This window comes from Ischnura elegans (assembly GCF_921293095.1).
Source record: "Ischnura elegans chromosome 13 unlocalized genomic scaffold, ioIscEleg1.1 SUPER_13_unloc_4, whole genome shotgun sequence".
Taxonomy (NCBI): domain Eukaryota; kingdom Metazoa; phylum Arthropoda; class Insecta; order Odonata; family Coenagrionidae; genus Ischnura; species Ischnura elegans.
Genome location: NW_025791660.1, coordinates 5,432,211 through 5,444,309, shown reverse-complemented (window position 1 = coordinate 5,444,309; position 12,099 = coordinate 5,432,211). Strand labels below are relative to the sequence as shown.

The 12,099-nt window shown below is 38.4% G+C and overlaps 1 protein-coding gene across 1 annotated transcript; it reads right to left on the bottom strand.

Moving 5' to 3' along the window:
• Positions 1 to 672: 672 nt before the first annotated feature.
• LOC124173139 (zinc finger protein OZF-like) lies at positions 673 to 11,104 on the bottom strand. Its single transcript, XM_046552654.1, has 2 exons — positions 11,036 to 11,104; positions 673 to 3,283 (listed from the first exon to the last, which is right to left on the bottom strand). Exons 1-2 carry the CDS (start codon positions 11,097 to 11,099, stop codon positions 1,950 to 1,952), a joined length of 1,398 nt encoding a protein of 465 aa, XP_046408610.1. The 5' UTR covers positions 11,100 to 11,104; the 3' UTR covers positions 673 to 1,949.
• Positions 11,105 to 12,099: the final 995 nt, after the last annotated feature.

Genomic DNA, 12,099 nt, shown 5'->3' with positions numbered 1-12,099 from the left:
TAGGTATACAAACAGTTCCCGAACCTCATGGAGACGTATTTTTTACCGGAGTTTACTGGCATATTCAATCTTTTTCGCTGTTTCCCACAAAAATGTAAAACGTCATGAGTACCTTAAATGCAAAAAAAACTTTAGTCGTAAAACATTGTTTTCGGAAAAGAGGCAACGAGAGCTCAGTTTTACACTGCCCTTATGAGTTCCTTTAGGCAATCTGCCAAGGCTTAATATGAGGAAGGTAGGCTCCTTTCCAGCAAGAAATGCCATATTGCAGTCTTGATTCAACTAGAGCACAATATACAGAACAAACTATTTTTGGACATAAAAATCTTAATATAAGGAATTTCCTTGAAATCAATCGCATTTCCAATTCCCGTTTATTAAGATATTATTTGCAGGTAATATTTTCATTAATGGTTATCCCAGATTAACTCACAAAGTTAATTTGCTAAATTTTAAAACATATCGAACAGGTTTTTTTCGCGTAACACATGAGATATCTGTAGTAAACGCTCCATTTTTCGAATAATTTCTTATTACTTAAATGTATATTTTGTTCATTTGCTTGATACAAATTAATATGAATACAATTAAAAATTTGTTCCATCACATTCCATTTGTTTTTGTTTATATATATATCACTCATATCGTGCAATATAAAAACCAGAGCCGTATTATCCACAAAGGAAGTTTATTTAACATTGAATATTCCAATATTGAAATATTTTACACATATAAGAAAAAGAACAGTCACCAAGATCCATCTCCAGGGCACTCCAGAAGAAAGTGATGTTTCTTGTCCATAAAAGTCATGTATTTTCTCACTCTGGGTTCATCCACTGAAGTTACTCCGGAACCATTTAGTAACGACTCATCTCATTCCAGCTTGCAATAATCTTTTCAGTAACACTGATTCGTCTATGCAACCTTTCGTAATGTTTACGTATTACAAAACTGCAACTTACTAATTATTGATGAGTGCATCAGAGATAGCAGAACAAAGCTTTAAAATTCCATTTTCTGTACTTTTACCTTTCACACAATCCCAATTGCACCGGGGTAAGTAGTTATTGGTGTTTACGAAATGCAAGAACTGAATTTTTATTTTTTCCCAAGACTTTTGAGAAGACAGGCAACAGTGATATTGGTATATAATTGCTATCATAAGTTTTATCACCTATTTCGGAAATTGGCACTGCAACACCTGTTTGTTTTGGAAATTCACACTTAATCATACTCAAGTTTGCTGTGTGTAGAAAACGGTGCAATACGATCATATACCTTAATAATATTGATACTGTTTTTATCATGACCCATTGCATTTTTAAGCTTCATTTCTTCAATAATTCTACTAACGTCTTTAACGTCAGTTGGAAAGAAGTACAATGACTGAGCCTCACCAGTTTGAAATCACAGCTTATAATGACTTTCAATGCAAAAATCAAAATATTGGGTTCACTTATTAGTCTTTGAACAGCTTCACTAAAATGATTGTTGATCTCACTCACTGTCTTGAGTGCAACATACAAAAAACGACTTGGTACGATTCCCATGGTATCATGGGAGATGACCAAGCTTCCCAATAGGTACTTGATCATTATTCATTCTTCATTGCGAAGGTAGGAATAAGGTATTGGGCTTCTCACTACAGATTTGCAATCGCTTGATTTAGAACAACTTCGATATTTATATGGATAATCTTTCCAATGACCAAACATGACACATGCACAGAGGTGGCCCATCAGGGGAAAGCAACACAACTTACGTGGCACGAATATTGTTTATCACTTGTGAGTGCTCATGTGGCGGTTGTGATTAGAACTAACAGTGAAAAACTTGGTGCTTACTCTGAATGAATTATGTTTCACAACTGTACGTGCACACTTGCAGTGGTCAAGGCCATTCCTTGCAGTGAAGTACTTGCTGCAGTCCCTGTATAAAAATGATTCATCTCATTTATGTACACCCATGTGACGGCTAAGGTGAGCACTTTTAGTAAAAGACTTGCAACAAATGTCACATTGATAAGGTTTCTCTCCTGTGTGTAATCGCATGTGATTGGACAGAGAATAACTCCGAGTGAAAGATTTTTTGCAGATTTGGCACGAATATGGTTTCTCCCCCGTGTGTACACGCATGTGACCCTTCAGGGCACTCCCTTGACCGAAGGAACTGCTGCACACGTTACATTTAAAAGGCTTTTCCCCTGTGTGTGTCCTTATGTGACTTTTGAGAGTACCACTGGCGGCAAATGATTTTTTGCAGATTCTGCACTCATAAGGTTTTTCTCCCGTGTGCGTTCGCAAGTGTTTAACCCGTTCTCTACTGCAATTGAAGGACTTACCGCACACATCGCAGGTATAAGGCTTCTCTCCTGTGTGAATGCGTATGTGTTCTACTAAGTAGGTCTTTGCAGAGAAAGACTTTTCACAATGATAGCACGAATAAGGCCTTTCTCCCGTGTGTGTTCGGATATGAATTTTAAGAGTACCTTTCTCAGAGAAAGATTTTTCGCATATTCTGCATGCATAAGGTTTCTTTCCCGTGTGTTTTCGCAAGTGAATTCTGAGAGTACTTCTATAAGTGAAAGATTTTTGGCATATTTGGCACGTATAAGGCATCTCTCTCGAGCCTACACACACGTGACGATTGAGGTGACCAATACCAGTGAAAAACCTGCTGAACACATCTCCTCCCATTGATGATTTTGCTTCAGCTTCAAAATTATCACCATTCAAATGAATTTTCATGTGTTTGATTAAGTCATTTTTGTTGTTAAAAACATCTCTGCAGTTGAAGCAATGATATGAATTTTCGTTTGACTTGCACCTGTTCTCAGGATTTTTCATCAAGCAATTGTTTAACTCTTCATTGTCTCCCATGACAGTCTCACAGCTACTTGTGTCATTTCCTCTGATTATGATTGACCTGAGGTTATGAGTGGTATTTGATGCATCACGACCACCTCTATCCTCAACAACCGTCATTGTGGCTCCGCCTCCCTTGCTTTCAAGTGATTGAATGTATTTTGTATTACATTGTCTATCATCAGGAATTGAGCTATTTGTTTCCTTATCAGTATCTAGAGCGCCACATATTTCCAAGTCGTCATCCATCAGATTTCTTTCAATCCGAAAATGGGATGCTCCAACCTTGGGATCAGTTTTTGCCACCAGAGATGAGGGATCAATGCATTCATCATTCCAATGATTCATTACATTTCCTTCCGCAGACAGATATGAAGTTGATGTCGCTCCAATGGGCATTCCTTTGGCAGCCGGGAATCCTAGAAAAGAATTTCAAATTTAACCCAGATAAAACAGAGTAAGAGATTTAATCGTTCCATAAGGTTTTCTTACGGAACAAATTGATAAGCAGCTTATCGTAAGCTAACGGGCTTATGTAAGGCAAGGGTAAGATGTTGGGGAAGAATAGGCAAGGAATGCCATTAAATATCCTCAGGCAATGTAAGGGTGCCTTCATAGCTCGGCGTTGCGTAGTTGGGGGCGGAGCTAACTCATCGCAGCAAGTTGGAGCCCTTCACAGGTCTGCGTTGCGACAACAAATGAAAGGCAAAAGGCGTCGGCTCCTAAAAATCGGCCTACGACCATATCATCTTATGATTTCGAACCAAACGCACAATAAATATGTTGTATTCTGCATGTTTACCTAATTGCATTTCTTAAAATGTTCTTCTTCACTATAAATAGCATTTGAAGTTGATATGGCGACCATAAAGTCGATAATAATGCATGTAGTGATTACCCTTGCCTATGCATTATTTTAACCTTTAAATTTTATTTCTCAACTCGGAATATTCGAAAAATAGGTAGTTGCATACACTCAATGAACATGAGTAACGTGGAATGTTATCAGGAATATTTATTAATGATATCTGTTGTTCAAACAGATTGTCCTAGTCATGTTATCTAAATAGCTCTAACTGAGTAGATCATGAGGGCACAATTGTTGGATATAAAATGGAATTTAAACGACCTTAGCTACCAACAAGCACCTATCACGCTATGTTCAGTTTTTGATATCATTTACGGGTATGAGTTATGCTAATCTATGCTCCTCAGTGACTGTAATCTAATTTAGGGTTAACATTTGTCATATGTTTAGGAAAAATACGAAATATCTAAGCTGAACACTTCAAAATAATAGTAATAATGAAATAAAGAGCATTTGCCACTCCCATTAGAGCTTATCTTGCACATTTGTATACCAAGAAACAAACACCAATTCGAAATCGTCGGCGTACTGCCGCCTTGACGCAGAGAAAATCCGGCAGGTTCAGTTTTTTTGCGACGACGCAGCGAGCTGGAGACGTGACGTCATCAATTATCAAAAACGGGCTCTGATTGGCTCGCTAGGCGCGGCGTCAACGCAACCCCGAACTGTGAAGGCCCCCTAAGTCGCTTCTGTTGGAACGCCTAAGGCGGCTGAACAGCATACTACACATGCTACGCGGCTCATCCCGACATGAACTTAAAGGCTACCGGTGAAATTAGGCGAGTCTTCATAAGGGCATAACAACTGATAACAGATTTTCACGCAAATAGAAAACAATTTAATAACAGCAAGAGACTGGGTAGTGAAAATATAAAGCATAATACAAATACTTTATCCTTGCGGCGGAAAGAAAAAAATAACATCAGGGAGAACCTAACGCACTACCTATGTATCTGTTGATCTGTACTCTAACCACTACACCACGGCATCTGATGAAAGAGAATGGTTTAGTTGCCAGGTTAAAATCCAATTATGTAGAAAAACTTGTCTGGCATGTGCATGAAAAACTGAAATTATTCAAAGTCCAAAGAATTTAACATTTATGAATTTTAATTTATGCCTTGTTAACCTGATGACTACAATATGTATTTTACGCAGTACGCAGTGGTTTTGAAGAATTCGTGCAAACCACGTTTCTGTACACAGCCGCGGATGTGTGCTTTTCGAAACCAGGCCTTACATGGAGCATTAGTAACACTAATACAACTAAAAAGATCGAGAACTGATTCAAAAAGATCTCAACTACTCCGGGAAGAGGTCTTAAATAACAGAATAGGTGCACGAATAATAATAGAATGTTTGTTTTACGTAAGTTAGGAACATTACAAGACACTTAAGTGAAAGTTGGATTATCCGTGTTTTTCGATTATCCATGCCGTCTTTCCATATCATAATCCCGGATAATCGGGAGTGTACTGTAAATGATGTCGTTGGAAGTACAAGTGCTGCAGGGAAATATTGGGAGGTACTTAAGTTTGGGGAGAAAAGAGGCAGGGGGTGGAGATAATGCCTTACACGTTTTAAATCTGGGACGGTTGCACAGTGAGGGTTGAGTGATGCAGCGAATTACTGGGAGTTTTGAAGAGGGCAGGTGGCTTTGCTGGAGCTTAGAATTCATAGATTTGATGATTTTCTTCAATGCGGGTACCCCGTAAAACTTTAAAACAATAAAAAACGTATATTCCAAAATAGCCCGCACAGATAATAACTGCTACCCATTCTGCACACTACCTACTTCCCTGGCCCTACAGGATATCCTTAAAGACTCATGCCCCAGTATTTGTAACCACAAATCCACCTTCCAGATCATGTATAAGAGAAAATATATCTATGAAAATTACTAATTATACTCTTTGCAAATTTTATAATATATGATCGACCAATATTTTGCAGAGTAAAGAAGTTCCTAACAATTACAATGGTAAATGTTTGACTACAGATAAGTATCTATGGAAATTATTTTACATGCATTATACCCATGTAACATCTGCAATAAATTCGGCCGAGTGCTTTAGCCAGTTAAGCTACTGAGGCGTCAATCTCCCCTGAACTTTGAACACGAAGAGGTGTTCGCTCTAGACTTATTTAATTATACTGGGACTAGCCACGGCGATAACTTTCACGGAGTCACCCGCAATGCACAAAAGCACTGTGGATGACTCCGTAAAAGTTATCACCGTGGCTAGTCCTGGTATACTGAAATAATAAGTAGCTAATACTAATCACCATTATGTTGATTTTGATGACGTTACTATAGCAACTGTTGAAGTGATCAATTTTTGGTAAAAGACATCGATTTGTAACCAAAACTTTTTACTTTTCAGCGCCAAGAACTTCAAGCTAGCATTTTCTCTGGAAACAACATCTATATGAACTGAAATTGACCTATGCTACACTATAGTGCTTCTTTCGCGTTATAGCTTACTCTTAAAGCCCCTAGGTCACAGCACTTGTTGATAGTTTCAAATGTTCCTAGGTACGCTATGCATCAGGTACACCACCCTCCCCTACTTGCAAGCTTGCACTAGCCATCTGCCCTGAAGATGGAACACGACTCGAGTTCTGAAACGTCAGCAGAATGGAAAAAGACCACCCAGCTGGAAGCCCAAATATCCTTCTTTGACTTATTTAAGAAGATGAGAATGACTGCTTTCCAGGTTGTTCGCTAAAATGCAATGTTCAAATCCCCTGACTTACTATAATCACTAACTCATTTCCTGAAAAGATCCCCACGGGTCATTCTAATACTGAAATTTTGAATTTCTACTGAATGAGTTTTCAATTAACTATTAAAACGTTTGAAGATAAAAGCAATGCCAATAAGTAGTGATGGACGGATCCAGGATTTTTTTCGGATCCGGATTCGGATTGGATCCTTGATTTTCGGAGCCGGATCTTTCGGATCGGATATTTTCGGATCCAAATGCATTTTCAAATTCCTGACGTTGAGATTCCCACGACGATTGTTCAATCTCTTGGAAAGAGTCACACTATGTGCCAGTCGTATTTTGCCTTTTTAAATTTCCACGGCTGATATTCTCCTACGTAACCTCTGCGAGAGCTTTAAAACAAAACGGTTCGTAATTAGGACAAGAATTGCATGTGACGGCGCATTTGAAAATAGAATCGGAACTCTTTCCACCCTTTTCGGGCACACGTTGCATTCACTGAAGCTTTGATTCAAAATTTCGGATCCAGATCCGATGTCTTCCGCGACTTTGATTCAGATGTATCCAATGAAGGGCAATATCCGCGGATATTTGCATCCGAGGTATCCGATCCGACCATTCCTAATTAAAACATTTGAACATAAAAGCAATACAAATAAGGGTTAAGCTGCAAAATAAATGCAAGTAATCAAGTACTACCAGTAGCAAGACACTTAAAACTAAGAGCCATGAGGGTATATTGTAAAGTTAGGTCTCAAAAAAACACCATTTGCAAATCCCCAATTCGCCATGTGGAACATGACAACAGCACTGCATTTGAAATCAATCGATTCAGCTTTGACTTCGTGAAAATCCTTGTTGAAATTAAAAATAAACAACCTTGGTAGCTTGAAAATGATGATGCCTCAGCATTGAATCACGTCGTAACAATCAAAACTTCCAGTGAAAAGATACCAAGGTTGCGCATTTTTTATTTCAGCACTACTTTTCTTGGTTCCTGCACCAAAGTGTAGAATCACCCATGTGGTCGTAGCCCGTTCAGTAGCTACATAGCTGTACTTTAGGATGGAGCTCCCACTTCGCTCACCCACTGCGACGGCTGCCAGTCCTTACGCTACTGCACTCCCAGTTTTTTTTGTCTTCATAGGATTTTACCCCCGAACGCGGAGGGCACATCAGGCGGTGGACAGAACGTATATCCCGAGCGGCAGAGATAGAGAGAGAGAGCAGGGAGTCGTTCCAAGGAGACGCGAGCACGAGAATTGCCATGGGCAGTCAGCTATTTTTACAGGGAATGTTGTTTTTTTTCTTTTTGTCGAGGCTAGTTTCAGGAGTGTAGTTAGTTGAGGTTAAGTGTATCCCTTATTTGTTATCCCATTTCCCTTCCCCATATTCCCGGTGATGAAAAGGGAGTGGTTTGGACGCAAGCACGATCATTCCAACTTTCTGAGTGAATTACTCCCTCCAACAGGGGAGTTGTCACCATTCCGAGTACGGGCAGAATTATTTTTCCCCTTTACGCTGCATCCCATACTGGTGCCCAGAAATCCGACACCTTACGACGAGCATAGACCCACTGGTTAACCCACGGCTCAACGGCACCACCAAGTGCGAACTATGCTCAGTCACTTGATAAAAGATTTTCCCGATTGGCATTCATCCCTTGTTGATGGTAGTGTACGGTGAGAAGTGTATAGACATAAAAAATGTGAGGAAATGCTGCCGGGAGTTTTCTGATGGATGGAAAAACGTCCATGGTGAGCAGCAGTCAGGGCAGGGAATCAACAGCAGCTTAAATTGACGAGATGGCACGCAATAACCAGAGAATTACTTGTCATGAGAAAAAGGATGGTATTGATAAAGGCTGTAGCTACATCTCTGTGAGGAACAATGGGTCAGAGGTCCTCCATTACGATGTGTTTTCTGCCAGATGAGTCTCATAGGAGTGTGTCTGCATCATGACAGGGCGTTTTCACATGATTATTATCAAACTACCACCCTAATCCATGAATTTGGTTGGGATATCATACGCCACCCTCCTTACCACTCCGACATAGGCCGAAGCGAATACCACTTTGTTTCCCTTCCTCAAAAAACACCTAAGGGGACAGAAATTCAAGTCAGACGATGCAGTGCAAGAAGTAGTCATGAGTTAAAAGTACAGGGAGAGCAGCACAACACAAGAATAAAAAGGCTAGTAACAATAATGCCAAAAAGTAATTAATCCTCTGGGCAAATATTTAGAAAAATAGCTAAATGTTCCCCCTTTCCAATGATGGAGGCAAGTTTAAAAATAAACTGATTTTTCAGGATTAAAAAAATAGGAAATCTTAAAAATTATTACAGAGGCTTCCGCGGTGAGTTAATTGGCGATTGTTTTTCGGGTTCCATCCATGTTGACTCACATTTTGTGGACAACCAAAAAAACAAACTAATCACAATCAATGCCTTTCGTTTTCTTTGATGAAGGAAACGACCCTTCTCTTTGTTAAACCTAACAAAATACAATAGCCAAAGAAAAAGAAAAAGGCGAATATGATAATGCTTGTTTTACAATTCTACATAATTTTCCAACTTATTTAAATTGGACCAAATATGATGCTAATATTTGCACTTTTTTGACCAGGTTCCATGTTAACGTTTTCCATGAGCGCTGATATTTACTTTTGGATACTCGATTCTCTGCCAAGTACTTTATTCTGGTCATTTAATGCTATTCTTTTCAATAAACCAGTCCTAAAGGTAATAACCTTGGCTGAATTAAGGCGCACGAATCTTAGTATCAATCTTCACTGAAAAAAAACTGCATTTCAACAAGCAATAAAGAAAATGTTCCTGGCCACTGATCCAAGTAGTTAACCCCTTCAAGACGGTGGAGTTCTCCCCTCAGCATGACTGCTGTACTGAGCCTCAAAGAGACTCTTCCATCCCCTCCGTACGGAGCACTTTTGCTGGACCTTTGTTACGAAGGGTGTCACAGATAATCACACACACTCAGCACCAACCCTTTTCCACCCTCCCTAGTGGGGACTCGAGAGGGTAGTTGGGCTCCCTCACTTTGGAGTTCATAACCCTTCCAGCGGCATTGGTTTGCAGTCAATCATGCTCTGTTTATATTAATTAACTACATGGATAAACATTGCTCGAACGTAAATTGCAGACTTTGAATTGAATTCCTCGTTATATTTTGAGAATTATCGAATTTTGAACAAAGCTCTACCAACAATATTAATACAGCAACAATTTCCATGTTGATGTTTATACCAAAATCGAGATATTTGTTAATATTTTCCATAGAATGCAGTTCAAAAATTGTGAATGCTGCTCAAAAGGCAAATAAATCAATACTTAGTTTATATTTTTTGAGAAAGGAACAAATATTTATTTTGCGACATGACTGGACGAACAATTGCACGACTGCAGTCCCTTACTGCTAAGAGGGGTGATATAAGACGAGGGGTCTGGGTACTTGCTCCCGGATTTCGAGGGTAAAGCCTAAGCCATGCTGTGTTGGGTCCTGAAGCAAAGACATCGCACACCCACAACCCTCATAAATGGGGAAGAGCTAGGAAATGTATATATTCAGCATTCGTTCACCTGGGTAGGAAAATCTCCGACCAAAATTTGTGGCTTTTCGTCTCCCCGGTCAAGAAATGTCCGGATGCATATTTTTGTCTTTAGTAGGGAAAAGGTTTAATACTAAAAAATCAGTAGAAAAATATTTTTGCTTGGGAAAATGATTATAAAAAACCACATAATTACAAAAACATTGAAAATATAACTTCTCTCCCAATTTCAATTGGCAAGCAAACTAAAAACAGAAAGCATGGATGGATTTCTATTTCATTAGCTTCATCCTCCTCAATCATTTACGACAATAGGGTAGTTTCCTTCATCAAAGAAAAACGAAAGGTTTGATTGCGATTTGTTACCCACCATTAGTGTATTTATAATATACAAATGATTTTGTTTTAGAAATCCCAGTTTATGCAAATGGCAATGGTCAATTTAATCCTCATTTGAAAAAGGCAAGATTGGTGCCCATGCGATGCAAGTCCACGTGACGTCACAGTGAGCTAAATTGTATTCAAATAGATACGAGTTTTACATCGTCTGAGATTACCAATGCGTGCATGAGGCACAGAGCTCAGGGAAACGTCCTAATAATCACCTATTAAAACTGCCTATGGTCGGAAAGTTTCCTTCGTTAGATAAGGTATTAATAATCCTTATTTAAGCCAAGTGCTACCTGCTAGTGGGGTACTCTGCTAGCTGCTAGCATCGTGCGTCGTATCATGGCTGAAAGCGTCGCCCTAAGGTCACCTGACTTGCGGCAGTGGGAACCAGAATGACGTCACACATGGTTTGAAGCATTCATACTTAGCCATCGCATTTTCGCGTGCTTGAAAATTTCCATTTTTCATTTAATTGCGAAAAAATAGATATCGTGATTTAAGAATCTATAAGTGTGAAATGCATACTCCAGGAGTAATAATCTTTCGATTAAGGAAATAAAAAAATTATAGGAAACCACCCTATTCCTCCATGTATTTATTACCCTTTTGAGCACTCACCCAATGCTTCTGTTGTAGACTCAAGGGCCATAGTGATTCCCTCAATTGGCTCCCCATCCTCCATAAATGTAGGCTGAAAGTAAGAAATTTATAATTTTTCATTAGATACTCAACAAACTAATTTATATGATGTACTGCATCAAAATTTTTAGTTCTTTCGAAATATTTTCTCAACAAAATCATTATTTTTCAAAACACAGAAAGTCCAAAATTTTCCCACCACACTCAACCAGAAAGTGGTCATTAAATAATATTATGTCTGTATCGTAATATTATATGAATTATATAACTCTGCCAGTAATATCTTTTTGTACGCTACCCTATAAGACTAAGGTTATTTAGGTGATAGTTTCATCTCTGAATTTCAATTATAATTATAATAATATATAGTTCACTTTCTAGTAGGAAGTTCAGCAAGGCACTAGGAAGGAAAAGGAGCTTGTAATATATTACCAACAAATTAAAAGTCATTATTCTCTTGCCTGAAAGAGTGAAGGCATAATTTTGAAACGAGGCAATATTTTTAGAAAGTAAAACATTGCAGTCCACAAAGTAAAAATCTGTACAAACAAATCAAAATGTCATCGATTTTTGTCCAGGTAAAAACTGGACAGACATACACTTATTAAATAAACACTTGATTAATAGTTTACGAAACCTCAGTTGACACCAAGGTCACAACCCAGCCACTGCAAGATGTCCAATGGACTTCCAATTGACATAATAACAATAATAAAAATATATTTATTGTTACCATGAGATATATAATACATATAGAGGACCCGTCAAGAATATAATTGAAAGAAAAAATATATATACACATTTACAAACACCATAGATTCACAATTGGCAAAAAACGCACATACAAAAAAATGTATACATTCAGGAATTTAGATATTCATTAACAGAATAGAAAATATTACCTATAAGGCACTTCTTCAATTTGGTTCTAAACTTGCTTGGTACTTTCTCATCTTTCCAAACAGTTGGTATTGTAAATCCTGCAACTCATAGTGACAGGGCCAGTGTTAAATATTGAGAGATTGTGATGTATCACCGCAAAA